The sequence below is a fragment of the Delphinus delphis genome, chromosome 11 (assembly GCF_949987515.2).
Source record: "Delphinus delphis chromosome 11, mDelDel1.2, whole genome shotgun sequence".
In the NCBI taxonomy this organism is placed as follows: Eukaryota; Metazoa; Chordata; class Mammalia; order Artiodactyla; family Delphinidae; genus Delphinus; species Delphinus delphis.
This window is the reverse complement of record NC_082693.1, coordinates 95,310,524-95,335,700: the sequence shown is the minus strand read 5'-3', so window position 1 is coordinate 95,335,700 and position 25,177 is coordinate 95,310,524. Positions and strand designations below refer to the sequence as shown.

At 55.4% G+C, this 25,177-nt stretch overlaps 2 protein-coding genes across 7 annotated transcripts in view; both read right to left on the bottom strand.

Annotated features, from left to right (window-relative positions):
- Positions 1 to 14,624, bottom strand: part of SEPTIN3 (septin 3) — a 28,405-nt gene extending 13,781 nt beyond the window's left edge. For 2 of the 3 annotated variants that reach the window (XM_060025765.1, XM_060025766.1), the window contains exons 1-2: positions 5,296 to 5,569; positions 619 to 810 (exon numbers count right to left, since the gene is read on the bottom strand). In XM_060025765.1, coding sequence (XP_059881748.1) covers positions 619 to 810; positions 5,296 to 5,305 — 202 coding nt within the window. In that variant the 5' untranslated portion in view covers positions 5,306 to 5,569. Of the gene's footprint in view, positions 1 to 618; positions 811 to 5,295; positions 5,570 to 7,834; positions 9,208 to 14,613 lie in introns of those variants that run through there. The other variant, XM_060025764.1, reaches the window with a different exon arrangement.
- A 5,323-nt stretch (positions 14,625 to 19,947) lies between these two features.
- SMIM45 (small integral membrane protein 45) lies at positions 19,948 to 23,998 on the bottom strand. Of its 4 annotated transcripts, XM_069541246.1 has the most exons (5): positions 23,717 to 23,998; positions 22,779 to 22,920; positions 21,255 to 21,278; positions 20,934 to 21,148; positions 19,948 to 20,135 (listed from the first exon to the last, which is right to left on the bottom strand). In XM_069541246.1, the coding sequence occupies exons 4-5, from the start codon at positions 21,132 to 21,134 to the stop codon at positions 20,013 to 20,015; spliced, it is 324 nt and encodes a 107-aa protein (XP_069397347.1). In that variant the 5' UTR covers positions 21,135 to 21,148; positions 21,255 to 21,278; positions 22,779 to 22,920; positions 23,717 to 23,998; the 3' UTR covers positions 19,948 to 20,012. The 4 variants fall into 4 exon arrangements, with proteins under 4 accessions (XP_069397347.1, XP_069397346.1, XP_069397348.1 ...); XM_069541245.1 differs by having other exon boundaries at positions 20,934 to 21,278; XM_069541247.1 differs by lacking the exon at positions 22,779 to 22,920.
- Positions 23,999 to 25,177: the final 1,179 nt, after the last annotated feature.

The following is a 25,177-nucleotide window of genomic DNA, read 5'->3' as shown; positions in this document are numbered from 1 at the left end:
ATCCACTCGGCCTAGGGTGGTAGCAGTGGAGATGGAGAGAGGTGGACAGACTTGAGAGATATTTACCAGGTAAAATTGACCGTATTTGATGATTGACTGGATTGGGGGATAAAGGAGGAGGAAAGAAGGATGATGCCCAGATACCAGTTTCGGCAACAGAGAGAATATCTCACTGAGGTCAGGCAAAGGCCCCCCTCTGCTCTTACATTCTGTGACCCAGTGACCCTACTTAGTGACCAGTGTCCTGGAAATTCTCTCTAAGCTTGAAAGCACACAAAAGATCAGAAAGAAGACCACCTTTCATCCGATCCTCCCCCAGCTCCTGAAGTTAGGGGAGGACACTGGTGATGCCCGCCGTGTGCCACACACACGAAGGCAACTTGAGCACAGCCAGGTGTTGGTGGGGCCACAATGACCACCCACCCCCAGCTCCCACCCTTGGATCAGCCAGCCTGTGGGGAGACAGGGCTCAGGCCTTTGTGATCTGCACAGCGAGATCTTTCCTCCGAGAAAGAGCTCATTCTAGAGAAGCCAGGGCTGAGGCCATCCTCGAGAAAGAATCGGGATCCTGGGTGCTGCCTGCCACCAGGGCCTCCAGGGAACCCACGGCCTCCATACCAACGACCATGATGTTGAAGTCGAAACCAGTCTTCATGGTCTTCTTGCGCATCTGCTCGATGATGGTGTCGATGCCAATGTAGCCCAGCAGGTTGGGGTTGATGCTGACGGGCTTCATGGGCACTGCCGGCTTAGGCCTGGGCTCAGGCACCAGCTCTGACATGGCTGCGTCCGTCCTGGTCTCCGGGAGCCCTGAAAAGCCAAGGTGGGAGGGGTGGGCTAGAGGAAAGCAGAGGTCACGTGGAAGGCACAGTATTATTCTCTGGATACAGAATCATACAGGGTTGGGCCTGGAAGGGACATCCAGTACAGGTCTCTCATCTCACAGATGAGGAGACTGACGCCTGGGGGGGAGGGACTTGCCAAGAACACAGCAAGTCAGATGCAAAATCTGGACCAGTACCCAGACCCTCCAGTCGCTGGGGCACTTTCATATGCACCTCGCTGCTCCTAAGAACCACATCTGTGTCTCTAACCCAGGGGTTTCTCCACCTTGGCACTATTGACATTTTAGGCCAGATAATTATTGCAGGGAGCTGTCCTGTGCATTGTACGATGTTTAGTGACATCCCTGGCCTCTACTAGATGCAGGGAGTAGCCCCCCCAGTTTAATGACCGAAAATATTTCCAGACAGTGACAAATGTCTCCTGGGGACAACAGTGCCCCAGCTGAGAACCACTGATCTGAGAGATGTCTGGGGTTATTCTGACCTGAGTTCCTGCCTCCCCCAGAAAAACGGCAAAGACCTTTTAGGATACTGGACCTAACATCTGTTGACTGCCTGTCACTGATCCAGTTGCTTGTCTTTTAGAAGCACATGGGGAGACTTCCCTGGTGGTCCAGTGGCTAAGACTCTGTGCTCCCATTGCAGGGGTCCCGGGTTCGATCCCCGGTCAGGAAACTAGATCCCACACGCCACAACTAAGTGTTCACATGCCGCAACTAAAGATCCCACACACCGCAACTAAGACCTGGCAGCCAAGTAAATATATAAATAAATATTTAAAAAAAAAAAAAGAGGAAGCACATATAGGGCTACCCCATCTCTGCAGAGTGAGCATCACTCCTGTCTCCCAGCCTCCGTGTCCCCTCTGTTCCACAAGCACTGCTGCAAGGTAAGGAGGTCTGTGCCCTGAGGTGCCCCCAGACACCCTCCGAGCCTTAGTTTTGAGTCTGAGGGGGAATAAGTCTCCCCTTTTGACTGCTGGGGAGAGGATGAGACCCAAGTAGGGGCCATCACTGACCTAAGATGACATGACACAACGTGTTCTTGGGATGGTGGGTAGCAAAAGAAAGGCGAGGCTGAAATCACAGCCCTTCCCCAGTGGAGAAAGGCAAACATCCCTCTGTGTCTGGCAGATCATGGGTATATTCACATACAAGAGAAATCTGTGTGTTTCCTCATCAGGCCACTGTCCACCAGGGTGGGTTTCAGGATACAGCAACTCCATTTCCCTCCCCGTAAAATGGGGGTGTGTGGTGATGTGGAAAGAGCCTGGCTCTGCTGCTTGCCAGCTTTGTGGACTTGGGCAAACCACCCCCCCTTCCCACGCGCCTGCTTCCTCCTCTGTACTCTGTAAACCGGTTAGGATCGTGAGTAAGGCTGTAGTGAGCACTGCACACGAGGTATATGCCTAGAAGCGCCTGCACAGCGCCTCCCTGTTCCAGACCCTGTTGCTCCTGTCCCTTTCAACTTCACAGCCTGTCAGGAGGGGAAATGAAGTGGTGCATGTGAAAGCACTCGTGAGAGGGAGGTGCCCCAGATACTAATTACACAGCACAGTTACTGGACTCCACGCTCTCCAAAGGCCCTCTTCCAGCTCTGCCATTCTAGAATCCTACGGTTCACGGTTACCACCCTGCAGAGTCTCAGGCTCACAGAGAGAACTGATGGAGCAGCAGATGGGAAAGAGGGTGAGGGGACAGGAGTACCTCCCTCCCCCACCCCCAAACCCAGCCAGGAGTCTGTTCTTGTACCCCTACCACCTGGTCCTTCCACTGGTCCTGGCAAGACTCTCTCTCTCTCTCTCTCTCAATTGGAAACCATTCTTTCCTTGTCACTCCCAGGCACAGCCAAATCTGACAAAGTCTCAGGACCTCCCCAGGGCCTGGCGTGGCTCCCTCCTGCTTCCTAGGAAGCTGTTGCCAGCCAGGCGGCCCCAGAAGGCAGCAAGATTGGCTCAGCCCTGCAGCAGCTGACTCTCAGCAGCCTGGCCATCATATCCACTCTGCACGTGGCTCCCGGACCCAACTCAGCACACCTGCACTGGGGGCCAATGCCCCATTTTCCCTGCCCAGCTGCTCATCTCCCTCATGCCTCTACAGCCAGCCCATTTGGTCTCCACAACCTGTGTTGTGAGATAGATCCATCGGTGTGTATGTGTGTGTCGGGCAGGCAGGGTCTTACCTCATTTTACAGACCTGGAAAGTGAGTCTAGTATTTATTTATGGGAGTTTTTGTAAGTATTTTTATAAAGTGTGTGTCCTCACCATGGCCTGCTCAGCCCTGGTCTGTCAACTGCAGCATCTTCAAAGATCATTCCCAAAAAGACAGACCCTGGTTACAAGAAGGGGGTGGCCTACCAGATTCCCAGGCAACTTCTAGGGGCTACAGCAGGCCTGCTGCAGGTCCAGAACGGGAGCAGATCTCACCTTCATTCTTCTATCAAGCACCTATGAGCACCCATAGAGCTCCTGCTGGCAAGCTGCCCCTCCCAACCGCATGGCAATTACAATCAGCCACAATTACTGCAAACCTGTGGTGGGTCACTGTGTCACAGCCTTTGCTGGAAGACCCTTCGCCCATTCCAGCCCCTGGCTAACTCGTCCTCTTTTTTCGCCATTCAGCCCAAGGGCTACCCCTCAGGAAACCTTCTGCTTTCCCATCTCGTGTGGATGCCTCTCTTCTGTGCTGCCTCAGCCCCCGACTAACTTCCTAGTCATCACATTCATTCACTCACTCACTCCATCCCATCCCTCCCATCCAGGCCTTCCCACAGGCTGTCAAATGGGAGCCTACTCCAGCCAAACTTTAGACTAAATGCCAAGGACACTTTTGGACCCCAGACAAGGTCCTTGCCCCCAAGGGCCCACTGTTTGGTGAGGGTGCCTGACAAGTGCATAAAGCCCTCCAGGGCACAGGACAAATGCAGCTCTGGAGCTGAATTCTGCAGCTCCATCCTCTGCCCTTACAGCTCCCCTGGTCCCGCCATGCCAACTCCAGATGGCCCATACTTGACTCCCAGCTGGATGACCCCTGTGAGCCTCAGTGTTCTCCTCAGGAAAATAGGTACAGTACCTACCTTGCTGGGTTGCTATGAAGCTTATACAAAAGCATGGACATCAATGACCTGGCACTGAACATATGCCAGTTCCCACCCTTCTTCAGCGCAGGAGCCACGTCTTATTGATTTCTGTGCCCCAGTGAACCTAGTATAACAAGACACTCAGCAATGAATGAATGAAGGCAGATGTTACTTCAGAGCCATCACTTTTCTCTTCCCTCAGATGCTGCTCCCTTGGCAGAGCAGCTGACCTCCACCCAGCAGATGGCTCTTGTGTGGGCCACGGTCACGGAGGTAGACTCTGTTACGAGACTTTCTCCTTCCCCTGCAACAGGGATTGGAGGGGGGCTCCCCAAGGGGGGGCAAGAGCTCAGGATGGGGCCACGGCAGGATGTAGCTCAAATATGCCATCCCGCCTAAGTGGTTCTGGGGGCTCCTCCTAAACTCCCAGCTCTCTCAGGGCCCCTGGAGAGGAGGGGATCTGTCTGCAGCACCCCCTGCCGGGAGCCACCTGCCCATCAGTGCTCCAGGAAGAGACATTGTCCACCCCACTCAGCTCTAGCTTAGTCCCCACAGAAACAGCACCTCCCCCCATCCCCGTGCCAAGCAAGGACCCTGGTGCTTTCTTTTACAGGCAAATGAATGGCTTTGTCTTTGTCTGGCCCAGGGACCGCACCCCTTTGTTGGGAAGGTGGCAGCAGGGGGAAGGGACCTTTCCAGAATAGCACCTTCCTCCCTGGCTTAGTGGGGATCCAGGGGGTGGGGAGGCTCTTCCATGGGGAGCTGCAGGTCTTCCTCAGCCCCCAGCCGCCTTCAAAACAGCGCCCCCACCCGCAGAGGCAATTCCAGTCCACCCCAGCTCCAGCCCCCGGCTCTCAGAAAAGGAATCACAAAAGATATCTTAGTACTTTCCCATTCACAGAAGCAAAGGGCCCTGGGATACCCCTGCCTCCATCCCAGTCCTCTGGAGGCCAACGAGTTCCCTTGGAGACCACCAGCTGGTGCCCGACTCAGTGTGCGCCTATGTGTGGGGGAAGGGGTCTACGTGTCAGCGCACAGGTCTCTTGTCTGGCTGTAGGTGGTCCTGATACCTGTGCGTGGTGTGCATGTGTGTGCACTTCTTGGTGTGCTCCAGTGTGGAGCTTTCTGTGCGCATCTGGGGGCCTCCTCGCTTCTTCGGGGCTCTCTGTATCTCTCCGCGTTTCCATATGTGCATTTCTCCGGGCTTGTACATCTTGGGATGTGTGCCACCGTGTGTGCGTGTGTCCGTGCGTATGTCACCGCGCATGGGTTCCTCAGCGCATCAACCCTCCCTGGGTAGCATCTCCAGCCGGGCTTTGGGGGCCGCAGCCTCCTCTCGGCGCGCGCCGGTGGCGCCGCCGGCCTTCCTACCTTTGGACATGAATCCTCCTTTGTCTCCGTTCCTCCGGGAAGATGCTCAGGGCGCGGGGCTGCAAGGCTGAGCTGGACGCGGGCTCCTCCTGGGCCGAGCAGACCCTGCAGCCGGGCCTCGCCCCTCTGCGTTCTCCGCCCACCCGCCCGGCCCGCGGCCCGGCAGCGCCGTCCCCGCGCCCCGCGCTGCCGCGCCAGCCCGGGACTTCGACTCGGCAGGCTCGGCGCAGCGCTGCCCCTGCCCGCTTGCACCGATGCCGCCGCCGCGCCGCCGCCGCCGCCGCCGCCGCCGCCGCTGCCACCCGCACCACGTGACCCGCCCGCCCCGCCGAGGGCCCTCCCCTCCCCCTCCCTCGGCGTCCTCGCCCGCACCGGCTCCCCTCCCGCCCGCACACGGGAGCGGGTACCCAGGGCTGGTTGCGGGCCGCCGGGGAGGCGCGCGGGGGCGCTGTGCCTGCAGGCTCGAGGTTCCGGGTGGGGCATGGTTCCCGCATCCCAGTCCCGGTCCCTCCCCCTCGATCCTGCTCCCGGTCTGTTACCCTCTAGGCCGGGGCGGGGCGGGGAGCGCAGGGGACCTGTGGGAGCTGCGGGAGGCGGTGCGCGCGCGAGAGTCACGCGGTGGCTGGGATGCTGGGCTGGTTCAACGCGGTTCTGCCCAGACGCGGGTGCCTGTAGAACCCTGACTGATTCAGGAGCCCGCGTTCCAGGCCTGGCTCTGGGATGATGAGCCCTGTGACCTTGAGCTAGTCAGGAACTTTCCTGAGCCTCAATTTACCCTTCAGAAAAATCATCCTTGCATTCAGTCCACTTGAATGGACAGCATATTGCCAGGCCTTGAGGGGACAGGAATGAGGGTCACCATTTCTGTCCTCAAAGAGCTCTGGGTCTGGTGGGTCAAGACAGAAAGCTGGCCTGTCCTAACGGAGGGGGTGGGGTATGCACAGGGTACTGTGAGTGCAGGGTGGTGGGCACCCACCGGGTACTGTGGGTGCAGGTGTGAGGGCCCTTGCTGAGGGCCAAGATGGAAAGGCAAATATAGGTGCGAGGGAAGAAGGGAAAGCAGCCTATGGAGAGACCCAGAGGCGACAGCTGCATGGTGCTGGGGACAACAGAGCTCCCGGGTGCACCAAAGCAGGGAAAAGTCCAGACAAGGATATAGAGTTAAGAGGCTGGAGAAGTCCAAAGCCTTGGAAGCCAGGCTAAGGAGCTGGACTTATCAAAGAAGGTAACAGCGGGTCACCAACAGCTGTTAAGCAGGAAGTGCTGCCATGAAATATATGAGTCCCTGTGGCAGCTGTGTGGAGGGGCAGGGGGTGGCCTCACAGGGACAGAGGGATGGAGAGGAGGGGACAGACAGCCAAGGACTGAGGAGACTGATCAACAGAGTTGGAATTAGACTGGATGGGATGAAGGAGAGAGAAAGATGAGGAAGACGAGGATACCCAGGTTTCTGGTATGGTGCCTGCAGCTGAGGGAGTGAGATCAGGGAGGGCAGAAGTCAGGAAGAAAGGGGCTGCCTCTAGACATGCCCGGGAGTTGTCTGGGTAGAGGGGTCCCGCAGGCCACTGGGTGTCTACACCTGCATTTTGAGAGAGAGGGCTGGGCTGAAGATGGAGGGAGAGCTGAGGTCCCATAGGGAGGAGGGAAGACCAGAGCCTGGGTGGGCTCCCCCAGGCCGAGTGTGCAGAGGGCAATGAGAAGGGGGCTGACAACCCCCAACGCCAGTTAAGCCACTGGACTGGATACCTTCCAAGCATCTGCCAGACCCGGAATCTCTGAGCCTTTGAAATGTTGGGAATGAGACTGCCCAAAGTAGAATTCCAAGATCTGGGTTCCCATCGGCTTACTGCCATCAACCAGCTGTGCGACTTTAGGCGTGTCACAGCCTCTCTAAGACCAAATGAACTTCTAGCCCTTGTGTTGACCTGTTTTTTCTTCTATGTAGGACTTCCAACCTACAAGTCCCCAACTCACCTTTCAGGACTAAAGGGCTGGGGGTAAGGGACCGAGAAAAAATTCCAGGTGAGGCACCTTTTAAGCAACAACCATCCTCCTGAAAGGCCGACTGGGGATGATTTAGAAGGTCTCGGGTGAGATCACTATTCACATCTAGAGGAGCCTGGCAGTGTCGACTGTTAGACAAATCACCACTTACTGAAGTGCTGGTCTATATTTTCGTGTAGGTGGTTTGCTTTTCAAGCTGGACTCACCTATAGATCACCTAATTATTTCAGCTCTTCAGGGAACAAAGAAACAATCATGGAAGATGCTAAAGGACAGACTCAGCATAATTGCTCTCCCACAAATTACCCCTGTAAACCCCCTTCTGATGGCTTCCCTCAACCTGACCTCTGACTGGCAGAGTGGGACCCAGTTCAGGGTGCACCCCCTGTGTTCTGCCACTCAACCCCATTCCCTTTTCTCCCAGCTCATTCAACTCTGCCGTTAAAGTCCCCCAGATCTATCCAAGCGTAATCCAGCTCCAGGCTCCTACACCCCAGCAGTCCAGCGCATCCCCAGCCCAGCCTTTTGCATTTACCTTTGGTTTCTCTGGCCAGGTCCAGCATGGTGAGCGCTGTGACCCAGTCTGTGGCAGCATCTGCCGTAGCATGGTCCAGGGCTGCATCTGTGCTTCTGCTTGGCATTGATGGGTAGGTGACAGTGTCTGATCTCGTCAGCTTAATGACACTGTCCAGTGTGGTCTCACCAGTGACTGGGTCTGGGGTGACCGGCACAGCTGAATGCATGGCTGTGCCCAGCCTGCTTGTATCCAACACAAGAGAACCCGTAGTCATGTCCAGCTTGGCTCTGTTCGCCCCGGCCAACACCAGGGCTGTGTCCAGCTTGCCTGGATCTGGTGCTGCCACTTCCCTGGCTGTACCCTCCGTGGTTGTATCTGGCTTGCCTGTGCCTGCTGTAGCTTTGCCCAGCTTTTCTGGGTCTGGGGTCACCGCGTCCGTGACCGCGCGTGGCTTGGTTGTGCCTGCTTTAGCCAAGTCCATGGCAGAGCCCAGTTTGCTATCCAGAGGAGGGAACTCAGTGCTTGTGTCCAGTCTAGATGTGTTTGGTGTAGCCAAGTGGACAGCCAAGCCAGGCCTATTGGTGGCCATCGTGGATGAATGTCCGGATGTGCCTGGCCTCGTTGTATCCAGGGCAGCCAAATGCATGGCCGTCGCAGGCCCCGTGGCAGGGATGGCCCTTTGGAGATGCAGCCGGGGTCTCTGAATACCCCTGGGCCGGGGCTTGCCTCTTCCTGGAGAAGCTCTGGTAGGCACATGGGCGGTCATTGGGACAGGGTGCCTCTGACCCACCAAGCCTGGCCCTGCAGGACCTGGTGGACCCTGAGCTAACTGGGATTGGAAAGGCAGGGTCAGGCATGAGCTCACCAGGGGCTTCTCCACCACAGGCACCCTGCTGGGCTTGGCCAGACCTGGGTGACCTGGGCCCTCGGAGTGGACCCTGTCCCCTGGCACTAGGGTCACAGGTGGTGAGTCAGGAGAAGGCAGCCTCCCTCCTCTGTGGGTGGCAGCCTCCCTGCCCGGGGTAGACACCTGTTCCCAGTGAGAAGGCAGGGGGCCCAAGCGCCATGCCTGGCTGTGCTGGCGGACTGTTAGGGAGATGGAGCTGAGCTTCCTGGGTGCCAGGCTCTTGCCAGTCTCCTGTGGGGGCACACTCCATGCCCTAGCTCCAAGGCCTGGTCGGCCGGAAGCCTGTGGGATGTGGCTCTGGGGGAAAGCATCCAGATGGATGGTCTTCTTGAGAACAGGGATGAGAGGCGACACCCCTCCAGGGAGCTTTGAGGGGCGGGCAGGGCGCCCCAGTAGGTGGCTGCGGGAGAAGGAGGTTCCAGCACCTGGGGCTCCGTGAGGCTGCATCGCAAAGTTGTGGTCCATCCAGGTCTTTCGTCTTCCCCTGATCGACAGAGAAAAGGGGCCGAGCGGGGGTGAGGTGCTCGAGCCTGCAGGTGCTGGCCCTCCCCGTCCTGACTAGCAGCTAGCACTCCTCTGAAGGGGCCTTGTTTGGGAGACTGTCAAGTCCTCAGTGGCGTACACCTGTCCCTTCCTACAGCCCTCCTACAGCTCCCACCTGCTACATGCCTACACACCTCACACACATGGGCCCTCACACACACACACACCTACCAAGATACCAGGTGAATGTGGAAGAATGTTCCAGCAATGGGTGGAACCCAATGAGCAGGCTGCCCCGGCATGAGGAAACCTCTGCCTTTGCAGGCCTGAGTGTGGCCCCTCTCTGGCCAACTCCATGGAGGTCACATATACCTTTTCAGGAGCCCCAGTGGAGGGCAGTGGTTATTGGAAGCTTATCTGCTTCTTCCAGAAGGGGCCAGAGGACTCTGAGTTCCCACACACAGCAGCCAGAATAGGAGTTCAGGCGTCCAGGTAGGAGACCAAGAGGTGACCAGTTTGGCTTGGGAAGAGGGTCTGCACCTGGGGCTCCTGCCCGGAACCAGGAAAGAGCCCTGGGCTGGCCTGCTGCTGGAGCTGAAATCGGAACCAGAACTGGAGCTGAAGAGGGCCCTGGACGAGGTGAGGCTTGGGAAGTAGAGAAGTAATGAGCATTCACAGGGTACTTATCCAGTGAACAAGCCACAGTATCTACCCTGGGGAGACCGGCCATCCCCAGGGGCACCGGACAGTGAAGCAGGCAGAGCTATGCGGGAGGTGAGCCTTGTGGGGGAAGCATTAGCTCAGCCTTTGGGGTTAAAGGAGGGAGGCTGGGCCTGGGGCTGGGGGAAGTCACACAGAAGGCCCAAAGGTGAGGAAATGTGGCATCTTTCTGGAAATCCTCCATGGGGCTCCCAGGCTGTATTGTGGGGGAGGGGCGAGACAAGGCTGCAGGTGCGCTGGGGCCCAGGCCAGGCCGCAGTGATGCTCAGGCCCTGGAAGATGACCTGGTCAGATCTGCAGGTGGCCACTCCAGGACTGTGTGACAGCAAGATCGGGGGGAAGAGAAGTGGAGGCAAGGAGGGAGTTCCCTGGTGGCCTAGTGGTTAGAATACCAGGCTTTCACTGCCGTGGCCCCGGTTCAATCCCTGGTCCGGGAACTGAGATCCTGTAAGCCTCGCAGCAAGGAGAGCAGCGAGTTGAAACACTCTGTGAGCTGGGGGTGGGGCTGGAGAAGGCTGAATAGCACAGAGGAAGCAGCAGCAGGACTGCCAGAACATGGCGAGTCAGGGAGGGGGCGTCCAGGACTGGCTGGTGGTCTGCGTGGATGAGCCATCCCCTGACGGGGGCTCCACAGCTCCCAGACGGCCAGCTGGGGCACACTCTGGGCTCCCTATAACCCACCTTCTGGAGCAACGTTGTTTCTGTTGCTTTCAGCACAGCAGGTGGGGCCATGATGCCGCTGGGGGGGACTGGCAGCAGGGGCTTATGGGGGGAGTGTGATTTTATGGCTAGGGCCCTAAAGTTTGGAGCAGGGGCGGGGAAGGCAGGACACTGGAGGGGTCTTCGTCATCTTTCACGGTGGCACCCCAGCCCCTCATCCCCATCCAGTCACATATTTGTACCCAAGGCTGTCCCTGCCTTATCACCTCCCCACTTGGCTTATCCCTGCAGCCCTGCTTTGGGGCCCTTCCTCACAACCACACATACCTGGGTACATGCATGTTTACCCTGCACTTAACCACAAACATCTACCCTCCGTGTGTACACACACACACACACACAGCTGGCCAGAGGACAGAATTTCTGAGATCTATTTGTTCTAACATCCCCAGATCCCTTCCCCTCACTGAGCATCCACCCGCCATCAATCACCTGGTACTATCCTCCCCCCACCCACAAATACTCACCTACCTTGATCAGAGAACAAGAAAGGTCTAGTGTTCTTCAGTCTGGGACGCTAACTCTAGTGCAGGGCCCTCACCTCCTCCGCGCCCAGATTCTGGCTGTGATGACCAGCTCACGGATCTCATCTCTCTGATCCCCTCAGTCTCCAGGCTGTAGTCCCCAGGCCTAGGGCCCAGCCTTCTCCTGACCTGTACCACCAGCTCCATCCACAGCTGGGCTGGGCTGGGCTGTGGGGCAGGGAGGGGCTGGCTTCTCAGCCAGTGGGCGTCAGTGAATGGCTGCTCTGAGCCTCTGGAATCCCAAAGGGCCATGGGAGGCTCGTAACAGCCAGGCTTGGCTGCCCTGGACTCAAGGACACGTGGGGTGTGGTGCCCTGCTGCCTGCCCTCCCCAAATCTGCTCTGTCTCCCACAGACTCTGACCCTGGAGAGATGTCTGCCATAAGAATAGGGAGACTCCAAACATGGCCACGCTCCAGTGGTCCCAGAGCCGACCTCACTTCTGCTTTCCCTGTGCATTTCCCCACACCCTGTTTAGTTCTGTGACCCTCAGACCACCTTGGCCACCCATCTGAGGTCTTTCCTGGAGCAAGATGGAGTTCCTGGAGACTAAAGCAGGGGCTTTCTGCTTCAACAACTATCCCCTGAGCCCGTGCTCCCTCCAGCTGGACCCTGTACTAAGGCCCTGAGCCTGCGAAGATGACCCTCCCCTGGACCTGAGGAGACCCAGGAGGCCTCCCAGCCTGGCTCTGGCATTGCGGGCTGTCAGCAGACCCTGGCCCTTGGGCTGGGCTGGGTCCCCTCTTCTGCCTCTATCATAAGAATAGTAATAATAATGAAGGTGATAATGACAGCTACCATTTACTGAACACTGACTATGTGCCAGGCACTACGTCAGGGCTGGGAAGGAGCCCGCTTCTGCTCAGGAAGATGGGAACGTAAATAGATCCTTACAGTAACTATAATACAGCAGTGACGGTGGACATCCTCCGAGCACTCACCCTGAGCCAGGAACTAGGCTAAGCGTTCTCCTGGCATCTCCTTTAATCTTCGCCTCGTCACAGGGACCAAGCAACTGAATTTTTAATTTTATTTACATTTAATTTGTGGCTATGATATTGGACAGTTCTGAAGGGCCTGGATTTTATTCGTCTCTGGGTCCCAGGTCCTGGTAAGAATTACTCTCATAAGTTTCTGTAGAATGAATGAATAAAAGGAAAAAATGATTGAATGAATGGTGAATATGTGGACCTAGGAACTTCCCCTCTTCTTATTCATTCTCTCCCCTGCAAGCTTTAGGTTCTCAAACTTGGCTGTGCTCTGGTTACCGGGACAACCTGGTGGAAGTCCTAGTGGGTGGGGGAGGAGATCTGTCTGGAGTTCCCCTTCTCTCCTTGCTTTGAGGCCTGAGGACCAGCCTGATTCTAGGAAGAAAAGAGGTGGCTGGGGGAGGGGATAACACAGCTCTCCCTGGACAGATTGAGTTGGGGGAGCCTTACCGCCCACCCCCACTGGATTGCACTATCTTTGAGATGCAGAAACCCTGAGCTGAAGTCAGGGGTCCTTACTCGTGGGCTTCTCTCCTCTCTTTGGCCAGTGACTCATTGTGCAACTTCTATCAGATCTCTTGCCCCTCTGGGCCTCAGTTGCCTTTTTAAATAGGGACCAGATGCCTTCATGTGGCCTCTTGAAGGTCTAGAATTCCTCCATCTTGCTCCCTGCCAGGCTGTTAGGGCCTTGAGAGCAAGGAATGGGTCTTGTTCATCTCAGTATTCCTGAGGCTCACCTGCGTCTCTCTCCTCCAGTGTTGGGGGCCTGGACGAAACTGCCTGCCTGTTAATTACGCGCTTGGGTTCAGCTGCCCTCTAGTGGCCCAAAGTGGCAATGACCTCCTTGTGTCTGTACACAAGTTTTTTTCCCACCAAAGGAAAGGTTGACAGGCCTGAAAGTGGCCTCAAAGGACAGACCTCCACCCAAGCAAAAAATCATTGTGGTGGCCTCCCAGACAAGTGGCACAAGCTCTAGAGTCTCAAATCTGGGTTTGTGACAGCTGTGCAATTTTGAATAAGTCACTTAATCTCTGTGAGCTCCAGTTTCTTCATCTGGGAAGTGGGAATTATATCAGTCAAGATGGGTTAAATTATGTTCCAGTAACAAACAATTCCAAAATCCCAGTGACTTATAATAACAACTATTTATTTCTGATTCATGCCTCATGTCCACTGTGGTCTGGGTCCACTGAGGCTCTGTTCCATGTCTCCTTCACTCTGGAACCCCGGCTGATGGAGCGACCGCCTTCTGGAGCCGTGTTGGTCTTTGTGGCAGAGGAAGGAGAGAGTGGTGAATCATATGGTAGCTATTATATGCTTTGGCCTGGACTTTTCTGATCACAATTCATTGGCAAGAACTAGTTGCAGGAAGGTTAACCCTACCATGTGCAAGAGCTGAAGAGACAGACATATTTGGTTAGCAGCATTGCTGGCCCGCTCACGCGGCTGTAAGGATGCAGTGAGACGTGCCGTTGCACTATCCCTCATGCAATGAATTCAATCAACCTTAGTCATTGAAATTACTGTCTTGTAATTCTGATTTCCCCTTTCATCTACCCTCGTGATTTTCTGTGACTTCCACATCAATACCAACTGTTTACAGCTGCAGATACAGAGAGGGAAATGGACTTGCCAAGTTTCACACAATGAACCCGTAGCTGGACACCCACATCTCCAGGCTCCAAATTCTGAGCTTCCCGCCCCCCACCTGACGTGGTGGAGGAGAAGGGGCTTTGCCCTCCCAGGGTTCTTCGTAAGGGTGTTGACTGACAGTGTGACAGTCTTTTGAGGGAGCCTGGAGCCACTGCCTCCCTCCCAAAGCTGGTCTCTCAAGCCTTCCCAAGCCCTGCCCGCTCAGCCAGAGTGGAGAGCCGAGGGGGTAGAACAATGAGAAGCCTGTGCCGCCCTCCAGGGCCAGAGTCCGAACATCGCAGCCACTCCTACGCAGGGACCCTACACATTCCCGCCTCCTGTTTCCCTGTCCTGGGCCCAGCCCAGACATACCCACAGTATCCTGACAGCAACCAGATGGTGGGAAAGGAAAGCTCCCAGGACTCTTCAAAACCTCCCAAAGCATTTTTAAAACCTGCACAAAACCTGACCCCCAGAAAGCCTCCTAGCCTCTCTAAAATCTTTGTCTCTAAGTAGATGGGTGGCCCCTGGCAAGACAAAGAGACAGGCCCCACTCATCCGACAAGCGTGCTTTCAGGGAGGCCCTGCCCAGTGCCATGGAGGCTGCAGGCTGAGATAAGAAGATGCCGTCGCTGCTCTCCACAGACATGTGAAAAAAAATCACAGCACAAGACTAGGGCTGTAATGGGGAAAGCTGCTGGTGGGGTCAGGGAAGCCTTCCTGGAGGACATGGCAATTAGCAGGTCATCAGGTTCTCTCCCTGGACCTAGCCTTACTTGAAACACAACTTTCTGGTTGTTCATGCCCCTCTCCCACCACTTACTTGCCAGTATTCTGTGCTGCAATCACAGGACACCACTCACAATTCTCAGAAAGGTCTGCGTCCTCCCTAGCCTCCACGGCTTTGCACTTGCTGGCTCCTCTTCCCTTTATAGGGAAAACTCTTATTCAGCCTTCAAAACCCAGATCAGTAGTCATATCCTCCTTGATAAACCCCTTCCCTGGGATTCAGTTCTATTTTCAGTTTCTCACACATACTTCTCTCGCTAGGACAGTTGTAATTTGTTTACATATCCGTCTGCCCCTCCAGTCTGTGAGTTCCTTTGATTCAGGGACTATATTGTCGTTGTCTTTGCATTCTTGGTGCCAGACCTAGTGCCTGGGGTAGAGCAGGTATGTGACATGCCTCTGCAGGGTTCTGGAGAATAGCTGTATTATGCATGGGATTTATACAGTGCTTTCCTGCCAACTACCTCCTTCGACATTTACCCTAACCCAGCGAGGCAGGCAGAGCAGGAGTGATATAAAAACAACCAGCTCTCTACAAGAATCTGACATGAGCTGAGCGCAATGCCAGGCACTGACAGAGGACACTTATCTGGGCTTTAATCATCTGTGATTCTCAGTGCCTGGCACACAGAAATGCTTGGTGAACTCAGTTGTGTGTCAGAGCAAGAAACTCGCCCTCCAAAATGCAACGTATTGTTATTTTTTTTAATATTTATTTATTTGGCTGCACCGGGTCTTAGCTGGCACACAGGATCTTCGTGGCCGTGTGTGGGATCTTCCTTATGGCGTGATGGATCCTTTTTTTTTTTTTTTTGGTGGCATGTGGGATCTTTAGTTGCAGCATGTGAACTCTTAGTTGCAGCATGTGGGATCTTTTAGTTGTGGCCTGTGGGATCTAGTTCCCTGACCAGTGATTGAACCCAGGCCCCCTGCATTGGGAGCGTGGAGTCTTAGCCACTGAACCACCAGGGAAGTCCCAAAAAATGCAATATTTTAAAATTTTTATTTTATTTATTTTTGGCTGCGTTGGGTCTTCATTGCTGTGCACGTGCTTTCTCTAGTTGCGGACAGCAGGGGCTACTCTTTGTTGTGGTGCGCGGGCTTCTCATAGCTATGGCTTCTCTTGTTGTGGAGCACAGGCTCTAGGCGCACGGGCTTCAGTAGTTGTGGCTTGTGGGCTCTAGAGCACAGGCTCAGTAGTTGTGGCACATGGGCTTAGTTGCTTTGTGGCATGTGGGACCTTCCCAGACCAGGGCTTGAATCCGTGTCCCCTGCATTGGCAGGCAGATTCTTAACCACTGCGCCACCAGGGAAATCCCCCCAAAATGCAATTTAAATGGACAGTTTTATAGGATTTACTATTGCCAGGCCCTGACCTCAAGTTGCTCCCAGTACAGTCCTCTGGCATGCCCTAGCAGATGGAAAAATCTGGTTCCATGGGCACTGGCCTGTTTCTGTAGGCTCTGCTGTCTGGGTCAACCGTGCCCCTTGTAAAAAGTGCTGAGGGCACAGTCTACTGTGTTGCTCTTAACACTGAGACATTTCTTTTTAGTATTTGGAACCAGAAAACTTGTCTTTCATTAACAGTCAATTTCTCCTGCTATCATCTAACAGGAATAAAATGATCTCTTTGTGTTTCCCCTTTCCCTGTGGCTGCCAGGAAGCTCAGAGACAAGTAATAGTATTACTGTAGGAGTCAGAGTCAGAATATTTCCTTTCCACCCCCATGTATGTGGCTCCTTCAGCTAAAACCTTCTTGGGTCCTTTATAGGAGGAGCATGGATAAGTAACCATTTATGTAATAAGCCCTGGGGAGAGCACAGGGAAAGGATCCAGGTTTAAGAGCAGAAGGCTTGGGTGAATCCCTTACCGTCTCTGAGCCTCAGGCTCCTCCTTGGAAGCCTGGGGTAGGAGACCCTGCTGCAGCTTTTGGACATTGCCAGCTTTCCTGCGATGAAGACTGGCCACTGCCCAGGCCTCAGGTAGGGTCACGGTCAACGTCCTCCCTGCTGAGGCTGTGAAGCCTGTAACCTTGAACACCTTCACACTTTAGACCCAGTACGGCCAGAATTTTTATTTTCAAAGAGGAATCAGAAAAAAGATTTTTATGTGAAATCTCCTGACTTAGAAATGTTGCCAATTAATTTGCATTTTTTCAGGAATTCCCTGGCGGTCCAGTGGTTTGGGCTTGGTGCTTTCACTCCCAGGACCTGGATTCGATCCCTGGTCAGGGAACTAAGATCCTGCCGGCTGCATGGTGCAGAAAAAGAAAAAAAAATTGCATCTTTTCAAAGCACTGTGTTGGACATACCAAACTTGGCTGCTGGCCAGATCTAGTCTGAGGCCTTCAGTTAAGCTGAATACATCTCCAATAGGGACTGTCTGGTGTGTTCAAGCTAGGGGTGGGGGAGCAGTTTTCATCATTTCTTCTGAACCCTGCCTTCCCGAGGTAATATCCCAAGAGACCTGACAGTAGGACTCGGCATCAGGTTCTGAGATGACCTGTGCTCAGGTCATGTTGACTGGTCCAGATGGGCCCTGACCCAAGCTGGACCACACACAGGACCCTGCCCCAGCCTTGGGTGATGAGTTTAAAATGGGCGCCTGACCTAGGATGAGCCATGAATCCCACCCCTGAGATATTTGTGCTTGCAGCCAGAGAGAGGGACAGGGTAACTCTCTCTCCACTGGCTGGAGCTGTAAGACAAAAGTTGCCAGAAGTTGGCTGCTACATTTTCCATGATGGGGGGCATCGGGGTTGGTTAGTGAAGTAGGTATACAGAAGCAGGAATAAAAAATAGTTTGAGGGGCCTTCCCTGGCTGTCCAGTGGTTAAGATTCCACGCTTCCACTGCAGGGGGCACGTGTTCGATCCCTGGTCAGGGAACTAGGATCTCACGGGACACTGGTGCGGCCAAAAAAAAAAAAAAAAGGGTCTGAGAAAGAATTCTAAGGGGGTCTGAGTGGCTGCTTCTAGTTGTCCTGAGTCCCTGCTACTTTCCTGTCCTACAGGACCGGAACACTCCAGAGTCTTTGTGATAACTTCCCCTTCTCACCCAAGCTAGTGGAGGTGGGGCTTCTGACCTTCACAGCCATCAGTTCTAACTCATGCACATGGTTCTGCTTGGGCTCTTCCAGTTTCCTGATGAGTAATAGCAGCACGGGGCTCCCAGTCCTGGCCTCCCAGCCACCACCACCCCCACCGCCACGCCTGACACCTCTACTCACTTGGATTAGCACTGAAGGAACTCGTGAAATGCAGAGCCTCATAATGAAAGAAGTTCATCCCCTCAGGGAAGGCAGCTCAGAATACAGTGGGGCTGGCACTGCCAGAGAAACTGAGGCAGTGTGGGACTGGCTACCCAGTGGGTGGTGCTGGTTACCCCCATTCTTGTGTGGGGTGATCTGTAAGGCACTGGAAGGGCCCTGCCCTCCAATGGGTCCTGCCTCCGCCACGCCCTGCCTGCCCTGGAAGTTCATACCCAGAGCACCGATTCACATGCTCACCAAATTCTGAGGGTTCCTGCCCACCCTCCCCACCCCAGACTCCCAGTCCCAAACCCAGGCACTAGTAACCCCCTGGGTCACCCCGGGTGGGTCATTTCTCTCCGTGCTTGTTTCCTCTTCCGTAAAGCAGTGTCCTCAGTCCCTCTTGGGTTTTGCCCAGCATCCCTTCCCCTCCTTTAAGTAACAGCTGCAACCTACCCCCACCCCCTCAGACCATGTGATCAGTAGAGCCAACTCCACCCCTGGATGCCGGGGTGGGTGCCAGAGCTGCCTGGTAATCAAGGCACCCCCATCCCCTAAGCTCGTAAGCCTTGGGGGCTGACAGGAGCCCACCCCCTGAGGTTGTGCAGGAACAGATGCGTGCTCTCACCTGAAATCAAGGCACAAGGGCTGCATGAGCCTGGGGCTGCCAGGGCACCTTTGTACCACGTGGAGAAAAGTCACCTGAAGGAAGCCCACAGGGCTTAACAAGATGGAGAGAGAGAAGGATGGAGAGCTGGAGTGACCCAGTGACATCCTTGAGCCCCAGGGTCCAGCTGAGCCTGAGTCCAGAACCAAACCCTATTATTGCAGCTGTTTTCAGTTTGGTCTCTTGTGCCTGCAAGAGTCCTGGGCGGTAGTGTGGTGGGGAAGCTGCCTGGTGTGGGGGCGGGGGTGGGGGGAATCCCTGTGGGCTGCAAAATGCTCTGCTGGGTCAGAGGTCAGGGCTGTGAGACTCAGAAACAGCAGGACTGGGCCTAGGGTGAGGCAAGAGAGGTGCTGAGAATTGAATGAGGGGGCCCTCTTGCCTCACTCTAACCTGGCTCTGCAACACAGCCCCCTGCAATTGCTGGGTTGCCCCAGGGAGGAAGGGCAGCCTCACCCCTCGAGATGAGAGAAGGCAGCTTTTGCTCTCGCTGACTCCTAAGATGGGGCGTGTGCAAGAGTGAGCCCGGGTCTGGGGTCAGGAGGTCTGGTTCAAATCTCAGCATGTTGTCCTGTTGCCTTGGCAAGTCCCTATGAAAATGGAATGGCAGCTGCCTCTGTGTGTCCTCCCCCTTTCAAGGAGGGGGACTTTTTTCTTTTTCTTTTTTTTTTAATATCTTTATTGGAGTAGAGTTACTTTGCAATGTTGTGTTAGTTTCTGCTGTACAACAAAGTGAATCAGCTATATGTAAGGAGGGGGACTTTTTAAATGGACACACAGCCACCCAGCTCTTCCCAGCCTCCCTTGCAGCTAGGAGTAGCCACGTGACTATGTATTGACTGGTGAGGTGTAAAGGGATGTAAGAGGTCCAGCCAGCAGGAGTGTCCCTCAAAGGGGCAAGTGGCCCCTTCTACCCTCCCTCCACCCTGCTCCTCGGGATGCCGAAGAGCCCCCCTCGGGTGGCGCCAACCAGGACAACAGCCCTGCAGCAAGAGAGGAGCAACTCAGGTCCCCGAACACTGCATGGAGCTGTCCACCAGATCAGCTCTGGACAACCTCCCTATGAACTGTACCGTAAGAAAGAAAAACGTTCTATTTGGTTTAAGGCCCTGCCGTTTTGCATCTCTGTGCCCGAATTTCTATCCTAACTGGTTCTCTACCCCAGGGAATCCAGTTAGTTAGGGGGGAGGCACAAGTGCTACTGGTTTCTAGTGGGTAGAACCCAGAGATGCTCATCACCCTACCACACACAGGCCAGCCCCCCTACAAAGAATGATCTGGTCCCAAAAGTCAATAGTGCCACTGCTGAGAAACTGCTCTTTCCTCTTGGAGAGTCAGTGTTCCCATCCCCCAAATGGGGGATATTGAACTATCATGATTTTTATGAGGACCCAGTGAGATGATAGACATGATCCTACTCTTAGGAAAGGAGACAGTCCTGCAAAGATAGTCATGGAGTCTTTATTATTGAGATAAATTAAGATGGACGCCCCAAAGGAGGGGAGTGAGCAGGTTGCCAATCTATGTCCAAAAAGGAGGCAGTGGTGCTCCACAGAGAAGGAGAGGCTCCAGGGTGGGCTTGGGGCCCCTGGTGCAGTGCAGGACCCGGAGGGGAGGGCAGGGGCTCCTGCCAGTGGCCTCAGCCTTGGGAAAGGGAAGGGATAGGCAAGTCCAGCCAAGGGTGGGGGGTGGGAACTGCTGGTGGTCCCCACACTGCCCACAAAGCTCACCCCATCCCCACCACCTCGCATCCTGCCTGGGGGCACCCCCCTCACACAAACATGCTTCTCCTCCCCTCCGCACGCCTGACCCCAAACGTTCTCTCTCTCTATCACACACACACACACCTCCTTCCTCTATGGCCTTGCCCCTTGCACACCCCACCACAAACACTCGTCCATGCCAAGCCCGGGTCCGGAGTGGTAGGACTGGGCTGGACTCAGCTGACATCCCTCCAAAGGGGGCCCTTTCCTTGGGTCAGCTTTGAAGCCTGGCCCATGAAGCTGTAGGGTCGATACCATTGGCTGGAGTGGGGAGCTGAGTGTCACCGAGGATCTGGTAGGGAAGTGGGAGATCTGAAGGCTCAGGACAGGCAGGGGCAGCCATGCCTGACGCCGGGTGGAGGGGCAGGAGTGCTGGGCAGCACAAAGGCACTGGGGGGCCGTGGGGCGTCCCCAGAGCTGGGGAAGGCAGGTGTGGGATAAGCTGGCTTGACCTGGAGAGCAAGCCCTGGGCCATCAGCAGCGACATCTCAAGGCACCCAGGTGCCCCACAGCCAGGGTCCTCCCAGAGCCCCTCCTCCTGGGAGGAGCCAGGCTGCGAGGGAGAGCCTGGACGACCAGGGATTCTCCTCCGTCTGCCCCGGGGTCTCCAGGCCGGGCGGGACGGGAGAGGGCACCCGGTGCCCGCCCCCCACCGCCAACAGAGCCGGTCAACTCAGACCTCGGGGCCCCCGAAGGCCAGGTTGTCGCGAACCATCATTGTCTTGCGGAGGTCACGGTCCACCAGGGGGCGCTGCATGCGCCACTTGTGCGCCTCCTGCAAACCGGGCTCGAAGTAGTAGATGCAGGCGCCGAAGCCCACCAGAATGAGGACAGAGATGAACAGGTAAACAGGCACGAACCAGTCCAGGAAGTGCGGCATCGCGGAGGCCTTGGCTGCTGAGACGCGGTCGGTGAGAACCAGCAGAGAGGCTGCTTATCCCACCCACCCTCCCAGAGGGGGACCCGCAGGCGTCACAGAGCCAGGAGGTCGGAGCTTCACCTTACGGCTGGGAAGACGGAGACCCTGGAGAGTGGAGAGCAGTGACTCAGCAGCCCCGGCCCCCTGACCAAGCACACAGCTGCCCCCACCCCAGGGGCCCACCCAGCTCCTACTCACCCTTCTACAAGGAAGCTTATAGCTGAGGGCTGGCCCTGGCTCAGTCCCTCAACAGTATGTGTGCCCTCAGGCAGGTTGCTTAACCTCTCTGGGCCTCAGCATTGTCCCCTGCAGAAGGGGACGCTACCAGAGCCTTGTGGGGATTCAGTGAGGTGACTGACCCCTCAGAGCACTCAGAAAAGGACAGCTGGGGCCATGCCTCCTCTGAGCTGTCCCTCCCGGCTCTGACTGTGCATTTGCAGAGGCTGCCACTTACTAGGCCCCTCACAGATGAGTGGGTCCCCAGCCACCCGTGCATCCTGGCTAGGTGTGGCTTAGTGAAAGCATGGTGAACAACTGCCCATCCCTAGGGGACCTGGTTGATATCAACAGGCTCTGCACAGGCTCCTGAATTCAGGCCCATGCCCCATTTTATAATTATAAGAGTATGGACACAGTGCCAGCCCCAAAAGACTTGGACATTGGTTTCCACATCTGTAAGATGGGAGTGAAAACAGTATCTAGGTCATAGGGCTGTTGTGACTGTTAAAAGAGTTAATTTACGTAAAATGCTCAGAACCAGTGCCTGGCGCTTACCAAGTGCTACATAGTAGTTTGTTCTTAATTCTCTGGGCCTCAGTTTCCTTATCTGGAAAATGGGCATAGAAGTAGGACCCACTTCTTAGGGTCTCTGTGAATGTTTAACAAGCCAATGCCTAAGGAGCACTTAGCATCATGCTGCTTGGTGCAGAATCGGCACCCAGTGAATATCAGCTATTGTTATTTCCAGTGCACCAGAGGTGGGGAACGCAGGAAAGTGGAAGCTAGCAGGTTTAAGGTGCTTCACAAGTTTTACATACACCCAGACTCTTTAGAATGGCCCAGAGATGCCCACATCTGCTCTCTGCCAACCTTGCCAGCCTCATCTCCCACACTACGTGCCATCACAGGGAACCACTTGTCAGTCACCTATGTGCATCTGCATGTTATACAGTCTACATCTTTGCATATGCTTTCATTTTCCTTGGAATGTCCTTTGCATTCATGTTCATGTGGCAAACTCCTATACATACTTCAAAAGCCCCACCACAGGTTATCTCCTCCAGAAATGGAATAAATCAGGGCCCATTTAACCCACCCTCAGCCCCTTCCTGAGGTGTGAGAAAAGGGTAAGGTGAGGAGCCCCACTTCTGCCTGTCAGGCAGGGAGACCACAGTCAGAATGCAGTCACAGACCTTACAGAAGGCCTATGGGGTAGATGTTACTGTGCACATTTTACAGATGAAGAAACTGAGGCCCAGAGAAGTTCACTAACTTGCCCTGAGTTACCCAATTGAGAAGTGACAGAGCTGGACTCCAACTCCCCAGCGATGTCCTGAGGTTTGATGGGGAAAATACCTGAACGGAATGAAATGAGCAAAGGCCCACCTTGTCTTCTAGGGAGGGAAGAAAGGGGATGCATGGAATGACCTCCAGGGCAGGCTGAAGAGAAGCTCCAGCTTTTCAGACCTCTGTCTCCAAGCTCCAGCTCCTCTTGTCCCTCTACTGCCAGGTGGGTCTACGAGGTGGGCTGTGAGGCCAGGGGAGGGAGAGATGCTGCTTCCCAGTCCTGCGTCCACCCAGAGCCCCTCCCCTGCCCTCCAGGGTCCCCACTGGCTGTTCTGAAACACAGTGTCTCAAGGTGCCCTATTCTCCTCATGGAGAAATAAAATGAAGAGTGTGCTAATGGCCCAAAGTCAGGGTTAGAGCAGTGTCCTCCTAACCATCTGTCCTTCCGTAGAGCCAAAGAGAGGGTTCAGAATTGCTTGGTGTGGCCTGGGTTTAGGGGGAGGTGGAGAAGGGGACCTACAAGCAGAAAGGCTGCTCCAAACTAGCGTGACTGAGGCCAAGTGATTCGTGCCCCCTCCCCTGGCTCCGCCCAGGACCCTAGCCTCCTCTGAGCTTAAACATGAGAATGGGGGACTTGGGCAGATCAGAAGCCATTTCAGCTGCAATGCTGTGGGCCTGTGAAGCAGTGTTTAGGGTCTCCCAACCTCTCCAGCCCTGTGAACAAAATCCCAGGCATTCTGGGGCAACTGAGGACCCCAGACCTTCTCCTGGCTTCTCAGAGGACTGGCTTAGCTGAAGCAAAACATTCACTGGCCTTCTGTGTGACCTTGGGCCCCTCCTCACCCTCTCTGAACTTCCAGGGTTCCCTGCACAGTGATGGGGTGGGGGCGGGGGCTATCAGATGATCTATAAGGTATTTTCTAGCCCCCATTCCAGCTAAAGTCCCATCCAGGACAGTGTGAGGGTTGCAGAGCCCCTCTCCCTGCCTCCCAAGCACCACTCAATCCTCCACCCGACCCCCGTGCCCGCACACCCACCTCAAGCCCTGCAGATGCCTGTTCCGAGGGCTCCGGGCTGAGCGCACAGCCTCGGCCTAAGCAGCTCAGCGTCGGCCCGTGGACTCAGTCGCAGCTGCCGTCCCCAGAGATGCTGCCATCTGCAGCCGCCCCGGGTGCTGGAAGCAGAGAAAGGGCGAGGCCAACGCCCCCTACGGGAGACAGAGTTTCTCAGGCCCAGGGAGTCTGACTGGGCCAGGAGGGGGCAGTCCTGGGCTAGCTCCGGCAGCCTGTACCTCTCCCTGCCCGTTGGAGACCCTTCTCTCTGCCCCCCACCCTCAGAATAGCGGGAGGTGGGACCTGCCTTAGCCAATCAGCAGCCTGGCAGAGCAAGGGCTTTATCCTCTGTTGCCCTGGCAACCAGCCTTCTCTTCAGGATCCCTTGCACTGTGCACATGGTACAGAGATGACAGGCAGAGCAGGGTTGGATAAATTCGGGACAGGTGGGAGCCACCCAGCAGGCTGCTGGACCCCACGGCTACTAGACCTAGAGAGGAAGTGTCCCCTACCAAGATAACTAGGAGGATTTGGCCACTTGTCATTTGAGGGTAGGGAGAGATTGGGGTCCCTGGCACGTGGGCAGGACACAGAAGCAATGACCAGTAGAGCCAATGAGGGTCATGTGTTATAGAGGGAAGAACCAAGACTGAGATTCTGGACACATTGGTCCAATGTAACATTTACCATATGCCAGACACTGCTTTCAGTGCTTTCCATATTTATGTTAACTCATTTCTTGGTCATCCAAGGTCACATGGCAAAAGTCTCAGTGCCAGGGTCGGAGCCCTAGCCTGGGCTGCAGGCCCGCTCGCAGGGACTGCCCTCCTGGTTCTGCCTCACCAGCCCCGGCGACCCCCTGGCTGGGATACAGCCTGAGATGGTTGTGGCTCCCAGCCACGGAGCCCTCCCCGCCAGGCCAGGACTGGGCCCCACATCACTTCATCTGGTCCTCCAGCTGGTTAGTTGTTGAAGCCCACTTTGGGGTTGAGGCAGCTTCGGCTCAGAGACGTGAAGCTGCTTACCCTCTCCTTCTTCAAGGTCACTCAGCTTCTCAGTGACAAAGCCAGGGCGTGTGCGGGGGTGGGCTGGAGGTGAGGGTCTACCTCCCAAGCCTGGGTCCTCCCTCCTATGCTAGAGACAGAGTGTTTGCAAAGTTTCAGAGGCCCAGTGAGCATTCCATAAACAGCAGTGGTTGTCGTCTCAGGAGGAGAGAGCAGCCCCGGAGGCCCACGGGATGGGGAAGAGTCTTCGAGGAACCATCTCCCTGGGGAATCCATTCCCAGAAACTGAGGACGGGCAGGTGGCAAAGGCTATGGGTCAAATGGCTTTGGGTCTCTGGGTCCCCCAACCTACAGACACCCTGACATCTGTGGGACAATCTGGGAGTCCTGCAAGTGTCCTCTCCAGCATATGTGGGCCAAGGGGACTGAGTTTGAGTTTCCA

Excerpts from the sequence above, each read along its gene's own strand:
- SMIM45 (XM_069541245.1), bottom strand. The coding sequence starts at position 21,134 with ATGCCGCACTTCCTGGACTGGTTCGTGCCTGTTTACCTGTTCATCTCT. Across the intron at positions 20,136-20,933 it reads TGGCCTTCGGGGGCCCCGAG|GCTGAGGCCACTGGCAGGAG; the intron begins GTCTGAGTTGAC and ends CCCTTTCCCAAG.